A 21,962-nucleotide genomic window follows, 5' to 3' on the forward strand; every position below is an offset into this window, starting at 1 on the left:
GAAAATGAACAAGATTTTGAACTAAGAAAGCAGTTAGAACAAATATAGAGGATAAATATAATATGTTTTTGGTGGAAGATTTATTTGAATTTAAAAGATGTAGTGCATGACGAGAATATCTGGTCAAGGATTTGAAGATCATTATAAGAGAGATTATTTGAGAAGGAACAAGAATAAAAGAGTTCAACTTAAAAAGTAGTAAGAAAGAACTTAGAAAAAACGTAAATTTTCAAAAGATTAAGCAAATTTTCAGAAGACTTTGTTGAGATTTAAAAAAAGTGGGTCATCCATAAAAGTACCCGTCAATAAAGAGCATAGAAACGAGACAAATCATTTAAAAAAAAAAAATTAAAATATAGTATGGTCACATTATTTCACGTATACATAACATATGGAAAGAAACATATTTATCCCAAAAGTAAGTCCTGCCATGTAAAGTATGTTTGGGAGATGACTTTTGAATAGAAAGAAAAGAAAGGGTATATTTTTTAATTTTAAAGTAAAAAAAGTATATATCATTTATGATAATAAATACTTGATTAATATATTAATTAACATTTTTTATTTTAAAAAATATTAATTTTAAATGCATTTATTTAAAATAAAAAAGTTACTCTCCACTTCCTTCTCCGAAACCTCGCTTTCTAAAGAACTCCGAAACATCCGTTCCAAGAAGAGTAACTCTAGCTTTTGCATCTCTATGAACAGAACATTTTGTCAAGTGAAAACGGATGCAATATAAGCAAATATATTGTAGTTAATTACTGTATAACACTCCAAGAAGCCTTCACGCGTCTCCTTTTCGCCACTTTGATGCTCTAACAATCTAACCAAGTTAAAATGTTGAGCAATATTGATAATATTGACATTGCGCAAGCATATCCATAAAGGCATGCATAACATCCAAAAATTTAATTTTAGAATGTACTAAACAATGCTTTGAAAATTGACTTGTAAAAGTGATTTTAAATATTCTTTCAAAATAGTTTTGAAATGCTTTTTCAAAACTTTAATTCTATAATGAATTAAACAATTTCAAAATTATAATTTTGACAATGATGCAAAAAAAAAAAAAAAAGGGGTCAAGCAGAGTAGTAAAAACAAAGGATGATGGAAAAAGCAATTTTTCCACGCAAACTTTACCTAAAACACACATATATGTCTGATTGGCATTCAAATTATGGACTTGTTGGCCTTTGGGTCCAAATTGCAAGTCTAATCTAAGGCATATAAAACGAAGGAGAGGGGATGAGAATAATTTGGAAGGGAGAGACACTTATAGGCTATTAAGACAAAATGATTATTAATTTAATAATTTTGTTTGACCATTATAAGTACTATTTAATAGTGATTAGGAACGAACCTGAGTAACAGTGATGTGGCTTGACAAAGTTTGAAATTAACTTAATTTACAATGCATGTTAGGCCTTGAATGCGAAGATGACATCTAAAACCATCACCCTGCTAGTACAACAACTTACACCAAATAAGATTTGCCCACCTCTAAAATAAAAGCCAAGCACCCACTTTTCCGACCCTTTTAGCTGAGCTCCTAGAACTCTAGATTAGATTGCCACCTTAATTCTCTAGAAAACATGGCCTACTGTCGCCCAAAAAAAAAAATGTCCTGTCACTTTCCGTTGCATTTAAGGAACCCTCCAACATACACCTATGTGTGCAATATATAAGATGACAAGCTGGTAGAAGAACCAAGAAAACCACTACTACAGATAAACTCTCCCTAAAAAACATATTAAAGGGATTCTTTTACATTTCTTCTTCTTGATTATCCCTTTCCATGGTCTTGTGCCATGTTTATCTTTTCACTACCAAATTGATACAATGCTTGACTCTAATTCTAGCAGATGGATTCTGGTCTTTGTTTCCCTACAAGGTCTTGTACCATGCTACTGAAAAGTGATACAAATTCTTGACTCTAACTCCTGACATATCGATTATGGCCATTGTTTCTATAATGTCATCATCTAATATATACAACTCTGCCACATCTCAGGTAAAGCAATAACAAGATTACAAGAAACATTAAGCTTTAAGGAAAAATACCACGAAACACTCCTAGATGATGGGCATTAATTTCATCCTAAGCGCCAGAGGCAAGCTAGTAATTTAGCATCAAATTCGTAACTACATTAGAATCGAATATAAATTAACATGGCAATCACTTTCGAATCATACTTACTAACCACATATCCATATATCGGCACAACGTATTTGGTAACTGGGGTCCGAATTCTTAGCAAATATTCAGAAGTCATGGCATAGTGATTGAACCACTCCTCCTCTGACAACCTGCATTTCAGGGCAAGCAAGAAAATACACTCAAGGACAAAAAGTGTTATGACTTATCGCTTTGAGGAGCCAAAACATGGCTATTTAATAGTAACTCCCATGTTTGAAGTCACCCAAGTTTTATAATCTGACATTCGAAATCTAAATTTCGCAACAAGAGCTTCTGAGCGAGGCCAAACATCACTGCCGGAAGTTACCTCAAAAGGCATCAACGTTAAATGTATAAATTATTCATCTAGATCTAAGATAAGTCATTCCATTACATATATCCACAAACTGAAATGAATACCTTAATAGAGTAGCATTCTGAAATCGTAGAAATATTTTAGTTGCCAACTTCTCGGAGACGTCGAAAATGGATCTGACTGGGAAGCCCTTGTTGAGAAATTTATATTCCAGATGTCAGATTATAAAGTTTGGGTGACCTCAAGGTTGCTTTTCCTAGATTTGCTACTCGATGCATCTAATCTAAACACCATTTCCCTATGATCATATATCATACTCCTTTTTCCGTCACTGTTGTTCTTTTCCAAATAAATAAATAAGTTTTCCCTCATCAACGTCTTTTGTTTTTTTGGAAAGCTTGGAGGCGGCGGATCTTAGGTTTCATAATTTAGTATGACCATCAATATATATATTAGAAATGCCACATGACATTTTTAAAACTTTTTTTATATACTTTTATAGTTATTTGGAAAATTTTAACTATTTAATTTTATTAATATAATGTGAATATGATATTTTTTACTTAAGTATGAAATTATCCTTATAATTCTTAATAAAAACTAAAAATAAAATTATTTGATTTAATTTTTTAAATTTTATTAATAAAATGTCATGATTTTACGAATTAGATATTTGTATAGTTATGAGTTAAAAAATGTAGATACTTTAATTTTATAAAAAAAAAAGTTTTATTTTGTTAAGTGAACAAATATATCTTTAAAGAAAGAGGATACAAACCTAAAAGTGACGATGATGAATGAGTGAAGAAATTTCAAAACAAAACTAATGTCATATTTATTAAAATTTCAACACCATCGGTCCAAGAGGATAGAAAACCAATAAAAAGAGTAAGGTGATGTTCAAAGGAATTAATAATAATAATAATAATAATAATAATAAAGCAATGTTCAATATTATTTTAGAAAATATAAATTTCATAACATGGTAAATTGGTATATGAGCATCATAAAAGCAATCAACATCATAAATATAAAATATTTTATGAGATAATTATATTTGTGTTAAAAATATTCATAACATGGTAAGGTTAATTTATACGATTTTTTTGCACACAATCTTCAATGTGAGATAATTTTAGAATATATATATATATATGTATATCACCTAAATAATTAACACTTAGATTTTTTTTTTTCAAAAATTATTTTCTCTTATTGTTTTTCTTTATCTAAGTTATTTATATCAAAGTACTCGAATTACTCATTAATGTTTTTTTTTAAGTTTGTCATGTCTATTATGACAGACAGACGAATTGTTTAAAAATTTTAAGGAAAGAATAAAAAATAAAGAATTATATGTGTAGTAATATTTTTTTTAGTATACACTAAAAATATTTTTATTTAATTATTAGAGCAATTCTTTTTAAAATATAAATATTATTAAAATTAATATATATTTTTTCACAATTAGTATACGAATCTAACTATCACCAATGGAAGTTAGTATATATGACAAGCGATTTAATATTGTTTAAGATCTTAAATTTGAATCCTTATATATACAAATATTTTTTTTAATAATAGATTTATCCACTATAATCAAGTGTGTAACTCAGATTGAATTTAGATTAAACCGGATGAAAAACAAAAAAAAAAAAATTAAAATTTAACTATCTATTAATTGTAAAAGTCTTGTAAAAATACAAATTATACTATTAATTTGTAATATATAGGTATCCATAAACACCATTAATATTGGGTAATTAAACACCATTGATACATATATCATTCAATATTACATGAATAATTTTAAATTAATAAAAATTATAAAATAAAAAAATAAATATAATTATTAGTAATAAATAATTTATTATATTAAATAAAATTGTAAAAATATTAAATTAAAAAATTATAATGTAGAAAAATCACTTAGCCTCATAAAAAATAGTAACTAATCTCTAAAATATTTTCATTTAAAAATACTTTTAAAAATATTTTTGTTCAAGAATGTTATTTAAAACTCTTTCAATTAAGAATCAGTACTCACAAAATATATTTAGAAGTTTGTTTTAAATTTAATAAATTTAAAAAAAATATTATAATTACTATTGATAAATATTGTAGTATATTAACCAAATTTAAAATTTTCATTAGCATTAAATTAAAAAAAATAAAATTATTGATGTAGAAAAATTACTTGACTTCATAAGAAGATTAATGTTTACAAATATTTTAGGTTTGAGAATACTTATAAAAATATTAAAAATATTATCGTTCAAAAATTAATATTTATAAATTAAATACAGAAGTCGATTATATAATTATGTATATTTTTAAAAAATATATCGATAAATATATAATTTTTTAGAAAAAAATTTGAGAGAGGACACTAAACCTGCCCTTGCCTATGCATATTATATATTCTGTTTATATAATTTAAAATAGAATAAAATAAAAGAAAATATATAAAACTAAAATTATTATTAAAATTTAATTACATTTTTCACTGTTCAACAAATCAGTAGTATAGGCCAATATTTATAGCAACTTAAACACTAACAAATATTTTATTTATGAAATTAGAATACATTTTGAATTTTTATTGAATATTTATTATTAGTCTCTTTTACTTGTATTAGTTTACATAAAGTATCTTAAAGCGAATATTACATTATTTCCTGTAAAGGAAGAGAGAAGTAAATATTATGTATTAATTCAAAATTTTTTATTTTAAGTTTTATTAGTAGGAAACATTTTTAAGTTTGTATGTAATTTTTTTTGTACTCTTATTTTAAAGTGTTTTGATATTTGTTTTGGAAAATGAGTATAATAAAACTAAGATTAAAAAAAAAAAAGTTGATATAAAACTATTCATAGTGTTATTTTTTTTATTGTCATTATATAACAATCATGATGTTTTTTTTGACTTAAAAATTTTTAACATAGAATCTTGTATTAGGATTATATTATCTAATTTCTCTATTTAAAGGAAGTTATCAAGAAAAAATTGTCAATTTTTTTAATTAGTGATATCAAGAGTCTAAGGTTAGAATGTTATATTCTTAGTATATTATGTGGCTATAATATTATGTGATCTTCCACGTAAAAAAAAATGTGTAATACACGATTTACAGTATTTATATAGCTACAAAGTCAAGTATTATGATATTTAATGTAGAGAAATTTGATAGAAGAATCAATTTTGTCCCACAGTAAGTACAAGTCAAGGATAGGTATTTAGGATTATACTAGGCTAACTAGCAATATCTTGCTCATTGTAGAAAAGATAATTATCTTCTCCAAAAGATAATAAGTATACCCTTATAGTACTCTCACTAGCTCATACGAGTGAAATTGATTGCACAACAGTATTTATTAACATTGATAGAAGATATATGCTAACACATAAACACTGGTTGATATTAAAGCAAGATATGTGGTGATAACACATAAGCATTTGGTTGACATTCATATAAGGCATGTGGTGATAAAACATGAATATTAGTGTGTGCGTGATAATAATTAACACATATATTAGTTGTCAGCACACAAGTATTGGTGAACACTTATGTAGTATACTTTTTTTCATGAAATATAATAGTTCCTTTGAACTATAACCGTTAATCTAAGCAAGAATAGTTCTTTTGTTGGAATTAGTTAAAATAAAATATACTAAAACAAGTCTCACAATGTGTTTTTTTTTTTTTGTCACTTTTAAAATTTTCAGTTAAATTATGTTATTTAATTATTCTATTTAGTAGAAAAATCTATTCGTTAATCCAAACTCAACAATTTGAAATTGTAAAAATAGAAAATCATTACTATCTCTTCCCTAGGCTTTGACTTTTGTATTCTTATTTATTTATAATAGATTAAAATATATATTTACTTTTTATAATTAATTTTTATTTGTTTGTTTTATAAAAATAATTTACATTTTAATTTTAAGTTATAATATTGTTTAAAATAAGTTATTATTTATTAAATTATATTTTTTATTGATATTGTTACCATGAAAATTAAAACATAATAAATTACTGACTAAAATATAAGGTTGTAACATCCAAAAGCTAATCTACATATAAAAAATATCTACTAAGCTTTATAATAACGCATAAACTCACTTGTCATTTCTAACCACACGTCCTGGACGAGGAGGCTAGGACTTGGATAGTGTAGAATTATTGAAAGATCCTTGTCACTTTCACTTTCCTTAATGGAGTTTTCTCTCATTTCTTCTTCTCTCCTTAATTAATTAACATCAGCTAAAAACTAAAACTTGGGCTAAATCTTTCAATAATAGGCATTGGAAGTATATTATGTATACTTAGTATTAAAGAAATGTCTTAGATTAATCAATCGGTGATTCACTTTGAAGAGACAAGCCATGCATTTAAAGAAAACAAAAATCAAATCAAATAGATAGAGATAAATGTGTCTAACACTGATTGAAGAGCATGTGCCATCCACCATTATTGTCGATGTGAAGCTCCAAACCCATCTCCAACAGAGCATGCATGTGTGCAACTCGTTCCGAAAGTGAAGCCCTGATCTACTGCGATTGAGGTGTGTGTGTGAGAGAGATCGGTGGCCACAAAAGGAATAGTAAAAAAGAAGAGAGAAAGAGAGAAGAGACTAAAGAAGGAAGAGAAATTTTCATTGAATAGAAGTTGGTACTTCAAAATACCACATTAGAAAGAGAGACTATATAACTCTCTAATAACATATTTAATAGTTACTTACTGTGTTGCAATTATTATAATTTATATTTCATTTAAAACATTCAAATCTTGTTTCGTTTGTTGAGTAATTCTGAATTCAACAGATTCAACTAGTGACTAATTAATTGAACTAATAACTAACTCACAACTTCGATCGATCGATCGAGTTAATAGTGCTTTAAATTTTATAGTACTACATGGACTTGAAACTTTATTGGCATGGTCATTCATTGTCTGACGATTCATGTATTAATTAATTGGTCAATCAACGCATGTGGTTAATCACTATATTTCATTGTTCTTTCAAGTTTCAATCCCTATACTTTCTTTAATTACAAGTAAATTAAAAAGTTTGTCAATTTTTGTTTTTATTTTCATAATTAATTGAAATTTTCATATTATTTTAATATAATCTTTTGCTTTCAAATATTTATATAAAAATAAGAAAACCTAATTCACCCTGTGAAATTAATAAGAAAGAGCCCAAGTATAATAAATAAGTTAAAGAATTATTTTTTTATTACTTTTTTCGAGAAGATATTGAATGAATTGAGTAAAATCGATATTTCAACATCTTTTGGCATTCTTATAACTAAATAAATTTTGGTTTACTGTGCTCTTGTTTTCTTGCCTGACTTTCTTTTAAAAATTATTTTCTTAGTTCTTTATAAGATATCACTCAAGAATTCTTGAATTTCTGTCCAAATAAAGTTAAATAGTGTTTGAAAGTTTAATTTTCGTTAACAACCATACTTTACTTCTATTTTATTATTAATTTATAAGATTTGGCACACATACTAAAGCCTTAAAAATAAGTAAGTATATATATATATATATATATATATATATATATATTCTTATTTTGTGAGGTGTCTTTTGTACATTTTGAATGAAAGAGTTAATACTTCACTATATTATACATGTTCTTGACACAAATAGTATTACAACCAATAAAAGAAAAAAAAACTTATTATCTAACAAAAAATATAAAAGAAATTGATATATTTGAAAAAAAAATTAAAATACAGGAGATATTTATTATATAAAACAAAACAATATTGTTACATTTATAGAAAACAAAATTCACTCAAATTAAACCTAAAAAGTATGTTTGAAGATATTTAAAATGATTAATTCAATTTTTATAAAAAAAATTAAAAAAGCTAAAAGCTGAGAAATCAAAATTTTATTAAAACAGTGAGAATTTGGAATTTGGTTCGCTGGCTGGTCCTATCCCTCTTGAGGTAAAAATAGTTACTAGAATATCAATAAAAAGAACTCTTTCCATATACTGTTTTTCTTCTTCTTTCTTCCATCAATGGTTCACATTCCTTTTGGTGATTTTCTTTCATGAGAAAAAGTTCCCTAAAATTAGTTTAAATTAAAATAAAATGGTGAAGTTTAAAATTTTAAAACATTCTAGTACATGCATGTTTTTTTTTTGTCATCTTTTGTGTTTAGCTGGCAACTTTATGTTTTATTTTTTTTAAAAAAATATTTTTCTTATTTGTTTGTAATTGACTTCCTTCTTCTGAGTCATTGATCAAATACAACGAAATTCCTTAGCTGTTTGAAATAAAAATAATGTATAACATCTATCTTTTGTGTTCAGTTGATAACTTTATCTTTCTCTTTCAATTATCCTGTTTATTTCTCTGTCATTGACTTACTTCTTCTAAGTCATTGAGCAACTGCAACGAACCTTCTTGGCTCTATAGTATTTGTTCAGAAGTTGCAATTGGGTGTAATAATATCAATCATTGATAACGTACGTGTATATTAATTTATCATGAAAGACTTGGTCCCAAACTTCAGTTATAAAATGCTTGAAGCTGAAGTTGGACTCAAAATATTTTAGTATTCTGATAAAAAATAAATAAATGCATGTGTAGATATTATCAGTTGAAATGATCAATAATTGTAACAAATGATGTGACTATTGAATTTTCTCTCTCGTACAAGGTATTATTTCTTAGTAACAACATCTTTCTCTCTATATATAAAAATAAATAAGTTTTAGAAGGAAATTTATAATGAGTTTTGGAAGAAAATTTATTTTCACTCTTTAATATAATAATTAATAATTACTATTTAAAGTCAGACGATTTAATTCAAATCAGTTAAATATATTTATTTTTAATTAGCAATTTTGATATATTCAAAATGTACATTTGCGGTAGATTTAAACTTTAATATGAATAATTTAATTTAAATCAGTTAAATGCATTTATTTCTAATTAGCAGTTTTGATATATTCAAAAAGTACATTCTTTGCAGCAGATTTGAACTTTAATATTAATGTTTACTTTAACTTTTATTATTGAAAATTAATAATTGATAAACTTATATAAAAGTAGATGAATTTTAGAAAAAAATTTGTAATAAATTTTGAAAGAAAATTTACCTTCACTCTTTAACATAATAATTAATAATTACTATTTAAGACCATCTTGAATGATTTAATTTAAATAAGTTAAATGTATTTATTTCTAATATAATATTATATTATAACATAATAAGGTTCAAATAAATATTTCACAATTTAACATAATAACGAATATAATATAATATAATATAGAAGAATAATCAACTTATACCAATATAAATTATACTTATTAAATTCAATATCATTTTCACTCATCTACTCATTAATTTATACCTATATATTATACATATCATTTTGTATCAAATTTTATAAAAAAATATATAATAAGAAGATAAATAAATAATTTTTATTTTTTTAAATATATATTACGTTAATTTCCCAATTCTTATCCGCTTAATAATAATAACTAGTAACACGGGTTCAGTTATCAGCTTCTTGTTCACATGTTATTTTCTCAGGCGCTTATAAAAATATTAAGTTTGCATAGAGATTCAGAACTGGAAACTCTAGCAATTGCATCGTTACAGACTGAACACTTTGTGAGTAGAAAAAAATTGATATAAGCAAATTTATACTAGTGACTGTCTTCACCTTCCAAGAAGCATTCAGACGTTTCCTTTCCAAGATTTTTGTTGCATCGTGCGACCCAGGATTTCAAGGAAAATTTTTATAAGATTACAGACATCATATTAGTAAGGAACTTCCAACAAACCTGCGAATATTAGAAGAGCCACTTGAATAAACATGTCTTAGGAACAACACTACGAGGATTATTAACCAGATTGTTACAAACTAAATTAAAATTACAGACGACCATTGTTCAAGTTGCAATTTAAAGAAAGGGTTCTTATGAGCTAATTGAATGAAGCCAATTTAAGTTAACATCAATGTGAGGAATCTCTATCTTTAGATTAGGAAGCATAGCTTCAAATGCTTCCCATGAAGCAGCCGTCTCTTCATCACATGCCACTGCCTTTAAATTATCAAGATTGACGATTGAGTATGGCAATTCACACCGTGCACAACTTGTCATGTAGAGATTTCTTAAATTACACAATTTACCAATGTCCTCGGGTAAACTAGGAAGGTTTATGCAGTTTGAGATGTCAAGAAGTCTTAGGTTCAAAAGCCTTACAATAGAACCTGGTAGCCCTTCCAAACCAGTACAGGAACTCAGCCTCAGGATTTCCAAACTCTCCAACTTTCCAATTTCTTGTGGGAGAGATTTAAGCTTGTGGCAATTAGTAATATTAAGTTTCTTTAGAGGGGTAATATCACAGACCCCAGTAGGCAATCCTATCACATCCTTGCAATAGTCGATGTCTAAATCTACTAGTTTTGGAAATGTATCTGAATTTTGGATCTTATCATTTTCAAATGCCTGACTTATATTACTACACATGTAGAGGGATAATTTTTTAAGATTCTTCAATGCACCTAAGTGAGGAACAGAAATCCGCTCTAGTCTGATTCTTTTCAGGTTGGATATAGAGCCAAGTAGCTTAAAATTGTCTAATTTAGAAGGATGGAAACCATAATTTGTCACAAGAAGAACTTTCAGTTTGCTCATTTTCTCCATGAACTCTGGAAAGGAGTACTCCTTAGTTCGAAGATTTAAAATCAGAACTTCAGCTTGGATTGATTGCAAGTGGGACAAACAAGAAGTGCAAGTTTCATCTGCAAAAACAACCTTATCATGTCAGTTTTGAGAGTAATGAATGGAAGATCACTGAAACTTTCTAATTAGCATTTTTACTATGTAAGCTAACTAACCAGTTGATATAGACAATGTGCGGGCTGCCACCTGTTGTTGGGGATTTTGTTTAACACCCCATCTTAGACATTTTGACACCATGCGGACCATCATGCCTTGGTGCTTCTCCCCATGCCACCATCCAGATTTAATTTCATTTGTATCAATAATCAGTCTTTTTCTTTGTTCAATTGATTCCCGGGTGCTTTGACAAATTGCGAGCTCTCTTAGAAGATCATGAAGGACAATGAAGTGTATATTATAGTAGTAATTGTCTGTGTCACCTGTATTTTTCCTGGTAAATGTGGAGGAAAGAAAAATCCTTAGGAAGCGATTAAAAATGTATAATGTGAAAGCTTAATATAGGGAACTAGCTGCTTCTCATATGGGCTATAAATGCTATTGAATTATTTGTTCTAGTGTATAATTCATGTTATATAACTAATTCATATTATGCTTAAGTGCTAGAGATGAAAGTCTAAGTAGTCACTGTATTTGTTACCTTGCTACTAAGACATCAGCCAGATTCATGGACTCTAACTTTTTGATGGTGTCCATTGCTTCTATGCCATCATCATCTAATCCATATAACTCTGCCCACATATCTATGAGAGCATTAACAGGAATTCTTTGGTCTTCAGGAAATAATCCTAGGTCCATGAAACACTCCTTGATGATGGGACTATCTTCCAAAACATCCATGAGCTTTTGGAGGGAAGTAAGTAATTCAGTGTTAGAATCAAGTATAGAATGACCTTGTGACATTTCCTCCACCATCTTTTGCCACAACGCATAAGGTCGATAACTAAGTGATCTACCGATTACTTTAATGGCAAGCGGTAAACCCTTGCAATATCTCACAACCTGAATATACGTGCAAGAAAAAATAGTAAGGAAATTATTGTTACAATTGGTTGTCTTATTTCATGATGCTTAATACAAGTAAATGACTTCAGATAAAATCAACAAGTACAGACAATTGGCATATGTCAGAAAATAAGAATAAGAACCTTTTGGACAAGTTCCTCATCAGGAATAGTTGAACTTCTTTTCTTCAAGAAGGCATAGTGACGGAAAAGTGTCATTGCATCTTCATGAGGAAGTGGTTTTAAGATACATGGGGTGCCAAATCTAGGAAATGCAACCCTTGAAGTTACTAAAATTTTATAATCTGATATCTGGAATGTAAATTTCTCAACAAGGGCTTCTGATCCAGGCCAAACATCATCCAGTACCAACAACATTGGAGTTCCCTCAATTTTCCTTAGCAAGAGCCCAAACCGTTTAATTGCATCTTCGTCACTTCGAAACTCAGGCACTGGATATCCGTAGTGTTCAAATAGTCTCTCTACAATACTCTTCAATTTGGGTGTTTGTGAGAAGGTAACAAACAAAATATTATCCTTGAATTTACCTGGTAAAAACAAAGGGATCTGTTAGCCCAGCACATTTGATATCTTGTACCATTTCATACACACAAGGTATTTATTTCACATTTCCACTGTGCATATATTGCAACAGATCTGTACCCCCAGAGCATTTTATGCCTATTACCAAACACAATATTTTACTAACTGACCACTGAATAAAAAGAAAATAAATACAGTTCAAAAGAAAAAGCTTCTCTAATCTGTTAAAGCAGTATTTACAAAGAATAGGACATGCCTATGATACGTTCTTTTGATGTAAAGAGTAAAGACACATTAACCTCCCTAAGGACAAAGTATCCTTAAGCTTGAACTCTACTCTAGGCAATTCTACACTTGAGAAATAGGGATTCAAAACATTTTGCACAACTCTTTTCGTCTATTACAGATAAAACTTCACACATTCTGAAATACCACCCAATGTTAGCACTTAGCATATTTCCAACAAACTTTTTGCATATCTTTCTGGTACTATCTATAGTAATAATTCGTTACAAAATCTTGTATCAGAGTGGCAAAATATAAATAAGTTTTGAAAAGAATTCATGAGTATCTATCACACTAAACAAATTTTATGACCATAGAGCCATGATGACTTCATTTATAAGAGCTAGAAGCCAAAGAAGAATAACCCCTTACCCTTGACTTCGCCGTCCCAACAGAGCTTCGTAGCCAAAGTTGTTTTACCCAATCCTCCCAAACCAGTCAACATAAGGATGGAAACGCCATCCCTGAGAACATCTGTCTTCAACTTGCTCAACGGTAAATCCAAACCAACAGTGAATTCTGGGTTTTTAGGAACACCAAAAGGACACTTCATTGGTGTTCCAACAACATTAAGTTTCTGCATAAAATTCTCTTCATCAAGAAGCTCAATAATTTCTCTCACCTTGTAAAGTGTGACTTTGATATCCTTAACTAGATTGCCATCAGCAGCCAAGGAACCATTTTTATAATGCCTAAGTCTATCTCCATAAAGTGGAAGCCAAGATAAAAATCTGAACCACCAAATATTCCTGGAACAGGATTTGCACACAACCTCTTCCCCTGCATCTTTTTCTTTGATGAGAATGTTGATTTCTTCTCTGGGTGGGTTCAAGTGTTCATTGAATTGCTTTATCTCAACGACCAAAGCGTTCATATCCTTCAGAGTTGACCTCAGGATTCGCCTGTTCCATTTGTTCTTTAGACCCTTGTCCACTATGTCCTTTACCATCCTCAATGCCTCTTGAAATAGTGTCGAAAGGGTAACAAGTTGAGTGTTCTCTCCCATGATAACCAGTTTGTCGCATCCTACACCTATTCAACCAAACAAAGAACATGTTATAAAACACGAAAAACTCCGAGTTTGGCTAAAGTGAAAAAAATGTGAAAATGAAAAAGTGAGGATTTATCTCCAGTTGATTTCAAGTTATCTATAAAATTATTCAATTCAAATCAAAAGTGAATAAAACCCCAATTTATCACTTTACACATTTCCTTACAACAGAGCAACTCAATCTAACTTTGTTGCACGAGGATACAAAACAAAAAGAGACAGTTATATTCTACTATACCTTTGAAATAATCGCTCATGTGAACTACGGATTTGAGTTTTTTCTGTTCGTGCCTTTTTGGTTGATGAAAGCAGCAGCAACGGGTAACGAGCACAATTGAGATCTTATTATGTTAAGAAAGAAGTGGAATTCACCAATTGAAATAGCGGAAGCGCCAAACCGCCATATATATCGCCATGATTATGCAACTATGAATCTACCTTGCTTATTTCCTCCGTCTGACTTTTCCAGTAACTTTCCACGAATCTAAAGTTTATGTTCTTATTTGTTACGCGGTGCAGAAGTTAATGACATTATTGACATATATTTTGAAATTATTAAAAAGTCAAGTTGACGGAACTTACCTAGACTTGACAGACGAAGCTGACCCAGTTTTGAACGTATTACAATTGATTTTGATATAATTAATTTTAAATATGTATATTTAATTAAAATAAGCATATGATTAAGCAAGTTAATGACCGAGTTTAAGAGTATGATCAAGGAACCATTTTTCTACTCTCTATTCCACGTCACCCAATATTGAAAAGATTTAAAAAAATTATTTAATTGCATATCTTTTGACATATATAAAAATAGACAATTAAAATTCTATTAGCTTTTTAACAAATTTTTGAAGAGGGTTGTTGATTAACAAGATTCATTAGAATAAATAAACGTGTATCGATTCTTGATAAAAATTAATTTTGTAATTATCGTAAGGGACACTTCATGAAAGTAGCCGCGTAGAAGGTGAACAAAGCAGTCCCCGTTCTGTCACAATGTTTCGTCGTTGGATATAACATCTCTTTAACGGACGGACAGGATTCATTGGTTACCTGCAACCTGTAGAACCGGTGATGGATCTGTGAAATTTTCCATCATGTCTCTAATTGAGATTCTCAGCGAGAAGAAGAAGTGAATCTTTGGCGAGGGCTACCTGAAGGATCTGCTTATCCATCATGTCTCAAATCAGGTATCTGGTTGTTGAGTGCGTACAAGAAGATTCGAGGAGAAGAAGAAGAAGAAAGGATACAAACGGCGACCGCAGAAACAAAGGAAGGATGAAAACGTATCTAAAGAGTAGAGATGGGATTGAATACAACCTCCTGAGTCATGAGTACAAGGAGAAGTTCGAGTGGTGTTTATTCGTAATTCTTTTTTATCCGTTTTCATTTCCTTGCCTCTTTTGTCCTAATCCTAGCTTAAGCCTTAAGCTAAGTAATATTAAATTCCATTCGATAGTTCAGAAATACTAAAAAAATTATATTTAAATTATTAATTAAATTTTATAATAATTACAAAATTATCAATATATTCTTTAATAAAATTTATCAATAAAGACTAAAAAGATGCAGGTGATGGATAATAGATAATTTGAGATAAGTTAATGGGTATAAAAAAAAATTTAAATAAAATAATTATTTTTATAAAAGAAGAATTTACAATAATATTTGTGAGAGACTATGAAAGATAAGAGATCAAATAAAATATAAATAATATATTGATGTGAGAGTATGATAATAATAAAGATTACAATGTTTAATTTGTTATCATCATATTCGTAATTTTTTTACTGTAGGTACCTGTTTAAAGTTGTGTTTAGTATAAATCAATGCACTTAAGAAAGTAATGATATTTGTGTAGCATTTGTTACTTAATACTATCAACTTTGATTAATGGTTGTCCTACATTGGAGGTTCATATTGAGCGAAGCCTAAAACAGGGAATCCTCTTGCCCATTTTCTTTTTCTGGTGGCAGTGGAAAGGTTAGGAGTTCTTATGCGGAAGGCAGTGACTTGTGGGTTGTTATCTAGTGTGAAGATTGGAGTAGGGAGACCAGATATTTCTTTGTTACAGTTTGCGGATGACACATTGATTATGGGAGAGGCTTCGGTGCAGAATTTGTGGACTTTGAAAGCAGTATTGCGTAACTTTGAATTAATGTCAGGTATAAAAATTAACTTCCATAAATCTTTTGTATTGGGATTAACACTGGTGATGACTTTGAAAACTTGGCTGCGGAGTTTCTACATTGTAAGATTGGTAGTTTCTCATTACTTTGAAGGGTGTATTAGAGGCTCTTAACAAGCGGTTAGCGTCATGGAAGCATATGTATTTATCGATTGGAGGTAGGGTGACTTTGATTAATGTCGTTCTTAATTTTATGCCATTGCACTCGTTATCCTTTTTGAAGGTGTCGAAGTCGGTAATAAAAGAGATTGTCACTATCCAACGGAATTTTTTATGGAAGGGTATTAAGGATGGATCTAAAATCCCCTGGGTGAAATGGAAAACGGTATGTAGACTGCGGAAGAATGGTGGCTTGGGCATTAGGAATATGCAGTGGTTTAATTGGGCGTTTCTTGGTAAATGGTTGTGACGAGGTGTTAACTGTTCTAGTTCATTGTGGGTGCGGGTGTTGGAATCTAGATATGGAAGATTAGCTTCTTCTATTCAACGTTCATCAGTTCACAACAGATGTTCTTTGTGGTAGCGTGATTTGCTGGAGGTTATTCATCAAGGGAATTTATGACTGGATGAGAAGTTTGATAGAAGTGTGGGTGCAGGTTTACACACTCTTTTTTGGAGAGATAAGTGGGTAAACGGGGTGCGATTGTGTGAAGCATTTCCATGATTATTTACGGTGGTGAGGAATGCTGAATCATGTGTATTAGAGAATGATTTTCATAATGGCACTAGGTGGGTTTGGAATGTTAGTTGGCGAAGATGACTCTTTCAACATGAGATCTCGAGCTTTAATCTTTTGTTGGAGCTTGTAGATAGAGTTTCTATTAAGTTACTATAAGAAGATAAATGGGTATGGAGGGCAGATTCTTCAGGTTGTTATTCAGTGCAATCTGCATATTTATGGATATTTAAACTTTTTGGTTGTCCTAATAGTGTAGATTAGTGTACGACAGATGCCTTGCAAAGGCTATGGAGAGGGAATGTCCCTTTTAAGTGCCTGGTTTTTTCTTGGCAATTGTTGTTGAATGCACTTTCTTGTAAAAGTTTACTGATTGATCGTGGTGTTCAAATTAATGATATAACTTGTTACTTCTGTCATAGTTTGGAGGAACTTCTAATTCATTTATTTTTAACGTGTTTAGTTTCATCTCAAATCTGGTACTTTACTGCGCGTTGGCTTGGATTCTCACTGGTTTTGCCTTCAGATTTATCGACTCACTTGCTTTCTTGGGTTGGTGTTGGCTGTAGTAAAAGAGAAGGAATATGCTTATTAATTGTTTGGGTAAGTACAATGTGGTCTTTGTGGTTGCATAGAAATAGAATTATATTTTCAAATAGTGTTTTGGATGAGAGGGAGGTCTTAAATTCTATTATTCTGAAATCTTGGAAATGACTATCACTTGTTAGTAAGGGAGAAGATACTATGTTAGCTGATTGGTATTTGAACTCACGAAATTGCATCTGTCTTAATTTTGTATAAGTATATTTTTGCTTTTTATTTCTCTGAGTAAGTAATTTTTTCTGTGTATATGGGTTTTGAGTTCCCCTTGAACTCTTTTAATAATTTTTGTTTTGCCTATAAAAAAAATTTGTTACTTAATGCAGTTCTTGTGCAGAATTTAACCAAAACACGGATTAACAATTCTATCAGAAGTTTGTATATTTTATGATACTAAAGATAAAGACCTGCACCTTTTTTTGTATTGCGATATTTTTATGAGACTATTGAATAGTTTGGTGTCAGTATATGTTTTTTTTTTAAATTTGCATGAGATATTATTACTAAGTATATATGAAATTCAATGTGAAAAAAAGAATGGAAGAGAACAGTAATGATGTAGTTTGTAGTAGTATGAATAATTTTGATTTAGAAGAATAATCTTCTTTTTAATAATAGTGTACTAAATATCAATAAAATTACTAAAATATTTGATTATATTAAATATTGTACTTAATTAGAAATAATTCGTGACAAAACTTTGGAAAGTTCAATTATTTAAATGAATTAGATTAATATTATTGTTATTTTATTGTTATATATATATATATAAAACAATAAAATATTTCAATTGAAAAGGATATCATTTTATATTTTAATAATAAATCAAATGCTTTAGTTTTAAAATCATAATTAATGAAATATATAATATATGAATCAAGTATTAATTTAAAAATTTATATTTAATATTTATAGATATAAAACTTCTTTTTAACATAAATATAATAATTTAATATTAATTAATTATTATTATTATTTTTTAATATAAGCTGAATTTAATTACAAGTTAAATTAAAACAACATCATACTTGTTAATTCACCTAGTAAATGGTAATAATAGCTAAATTTAAATATTATGATTATGATGATTATTATTAAAAAATATAAATTGTTTTATACCCAAAAAAATATACAAAATACAGCAAAATAAAAGAATAAATTAATTACGATATATGTATGCATGCAGAAGGATTGATTATTCATTTGTTAAGTAAAATATATGATAGAGAAGAAGGAGTACGGGTAATAATATTGTCCACGTTATTTAATCAAGGTTTTATATTTATCTTATAGTTACAAAAAATAAAATTTTATTTTTAATTACTATTTTATTCACTTTCTTACTCTTTCTCTCTCTCTCTTTGATTATAGTATATTTTACACTATCATATATATATATATATATATATATATATAAACATTTAAATATAATAATTACTACAATATTATCCTTTGATTATTATATTAAAATTCAAATAATAAAATAATATTTAAACTATTTACTTATGATATAATAATTACTTTACTGCATTATGAAAATATTTCAATAAATTAATTGTAAAAAAACATTTTATTATATATTTTAATTTATTATTGTTATTATATTATAGAGTATAAAAAAATTATAGTTTATATTTTGATGAATTTTCTACGCCCAATCAATATTGTCTATGCATATTAGAATAATTTTTCTCTAATTGTAAATTATAAAAGTAATTCATAATTGTCATCATAATTTTATCTTCATTTTCACAATTTTCTCTCTTCAATTATTTTCCATATACATATGTTTAAGTCAAAATAAAAGATAAAAAATAAAATAATTTCAAAAGATATATGTTTAAAGTATTGTAATTTATATTAAAATATGGATCTGTTATGACAAATATAAATTAAATTAGAATATTTTATAACTAATTTATTTTATATAGAAAAATATCTATCTCTTGATATTTTATTTTTACTTTTGTATTCTAAATAAAATTTCTTTAATTTAAACATAATATAAATTAAATTTATTTAGATTTTTATGCAAGAGGATAGTGCTTTAAATATTTTAAATATATTTTTCATACATAGTTAATGTATTTGTTTTTATAAACTTAACTTCATGACCATTGTAAGAATTCAATATGAAATAATTTATGAGTGTAATTTTGATGTATTATTAGTATAAAATTGTTTACTCTACCAATTAATTAGAAAATATAACAGGTACGATTTTTAATATAGTTCTTATAAAAATTAATTATTTTCACTGATATAATAATTTGTGATTAAATGATAATATAAAAAGTATTTTATCTTATCTGTAAATTTTAATTAAATATCAAATTTATTAGTTAAATATATTTTTTAAAAATTAATTAGCAATAAAATTTATATTTTTATAATAATATTTATTATTAATTAAAATAAATAAAATTAATTTTATCAATCTATCCATAGTGCGGGAATTAAAACAAGTATATATATAAAATGAGATGAAAGTGTTCAGTTGGTTTTACTTTAATATTATCTGATAATTATATAATAATCATTATAATTATAATAAATGATTGTGTATTGTTGTACGAAATAATTTGAACATAAATCGAGACAAAGTCTTCATAGACAATAACATTTAAACTTTTGACAAATTTACAAGCCATGTGTAAGCTTTATTTACGTGCAAGTTACAATTAGTACACGGTATCATGAAAATTTGTTGAATAATCAACGAAAATTTTTTGGATAAGTAGGAGAAAAGTTTCAAGTTAGATCAACAAACCAAAAATAATTTAATTTTCGTTTTAATATTTTTAATTTTATTAAAAAATTAAATTTTAGTTCTTAATATATCTTTCATAATATTTTTTGCATAAAAAAATAAATCATTTAATAATGATTTAAACTTTTTTATTAATATTAAATTATATTAGTTGATTGTTTAAATTTTTAAGCAATGAAAAAGGTGAAAAAATTATTTTAAGTAAAATTTTCTCTTTTTATTTTAAAAGTTGATGTAATCATTGATGTCATATCTTTGAGAATAAAAAAATTAATAAAAATAAAATTTGAATCAATTTAAAAAAATATATTCAGGGAATAATATAAAATTAATTAAAATATATTTATATTTGGACGCTATATCGCTATTAATATTTATTTTTATTTAAAACCGGAAGGAATATTAAACTGTTGTTTTTTTTACTCACCCAAAAAAGTCTATCTTGTAGATACCTAAAAGTGGTTATCGTAAATGAATATACCTTCCAAAACCCTATAGTTATACTAATGAATTCCCTACTAGGTCCACACTTATTATAAAAACTAATTTTATCAAAACCTTATATTTGAGTTTTTTGATAATTTATTTATTATTACTATAATTTTTGGATGTTGGGGACCTTGTGGAATTCACTAATTACTCAAAAGCGTACAAAATTTTTATATAATTTGGGACCATGTAATTTTAACTAATAATATTATGTCTTCTGTATAAATTTTATAATATATATATATATATATATATATATATATATATATATATTAGTAATTTATTTTATTTTATAATGTTATAAGATTTTTAATTTATTTTAGTAAATTTTTCAATATAATGTGTGTGTGTTTAGGTAACGTTTTCCCTTATTCATGTTTTGTAAATGTCACGGTGATTTATATGGTATTAGGTTTAAGTACAGTTATAGATTTAAATATTTTTTTATAAAATTATTTAAAATAAAAGAAAACTATGTATAATCAATTCAAGTAAATAAGTGCGAATCCGACAAGTATTGGTGAGATTAGAGAGTTGAAAGGGATATATTTCTTGAGAGCATATGGTATAGGATTCGATATGTAAATCTATATCATGGAAAAATATTATTTATTGAGATGAGGAATCTGTGCTGTAGCGTCTGATTAACGATTACTTTCTCATCAATCAAATGAGAGGATGTTATGAAAATTTAAATATACATGATGAAGTTCCATCGATTATATCCATGATATCAAGCCTTTTTATTTAAATACTGTAAATTTAAAAATAACTCTTTTCTTTATTATAATTTTTAAACAATTTTTTATCTGAGGTAGAGCACGTCACGTACACATATTTTGTTAATATGATTGGCGAAAGTTTGTAATTTTTAATTTTTTTATAATTAATTTTGTCACAAAAATAAAATATCAAGATACACGTGTCATCATATTAACATTTTCGTCATAAGATGGGTAGAATTAAAAGAAAATTTTGTCATGATCAAGAGAAAACTTTTTAAAGATGCAATATGTCATGCAATATGTCACATACCATTCAGACTTTTATCCAATGGACATTTTTATATAGGTACATGCTTTGATACAAAACTTTTTGCCATATGTATCATATGTACTTTTCATTTGATTCAAAAA

At 27.5% G+C, this 21,962-nt stretch overlaps 1 protein-coding gene across 2 annotated transcripts; it reads right to left on the reverse strand.

The window, feature by feature from the left end:
• Positions 1-10,025: 10,025 nt before the first annotated feature.
• LOC113860224 (probable disease resistance protein At5g66900) lies at positions 10,026-15,470 on the reverse strand. 2 transcript variants are annotated; one of them, XM_027492921.1, is made up of 7 exons: positions 15,258-15,452; positions 14,339-15,163; positions 13,422-14,081; positions 12,366-12,769; positions 11,858-12,219; positions 11,376-11,650; positions 10,026-11,279 (listed from the first exon to the last, which is right to left on the reverse strand). In XM_027492921.1, the coding sequence occupies exons 2-7, from the start codon at positions 14,355-14,357 to the stop codon at positions 10,450-10,452; spliced, it is 2,550 nt and encodes an 849-aa protein (XP_027348722.1). In that variant the 5' UTR covers positions 14,358-15,163; positions 15,258-15,452; the 3' UTR covers positions 10,026-10,449. The 2 variants fall into 2 exon arrangements, with proteins under 2 accessions (XP_027348722.1, XP_027348721.1); XM_027492920.1 differs by having other exon boundaries at positions 14,339-15,470.
• Positions 15,471-21,962: the final 6,492 nt, after the last annotated feature.

The sequence above is a fragment of the Abrus precatorius genome, unplaced genomic scaffold (assembly GCF_003935025.1).
Source record: "Abrus precatorius isolate BTA unplaced genomic scaffold, Abrus_2018 Scaffold2, whole genome shotgun sequence".
NCBI classification, from domain to species: Eukaryota; Viridiplantae; Streptophyta; class Magnoliopsida; order Fabales; family Fabaceae; genus Abrus; species Abrus precatorius.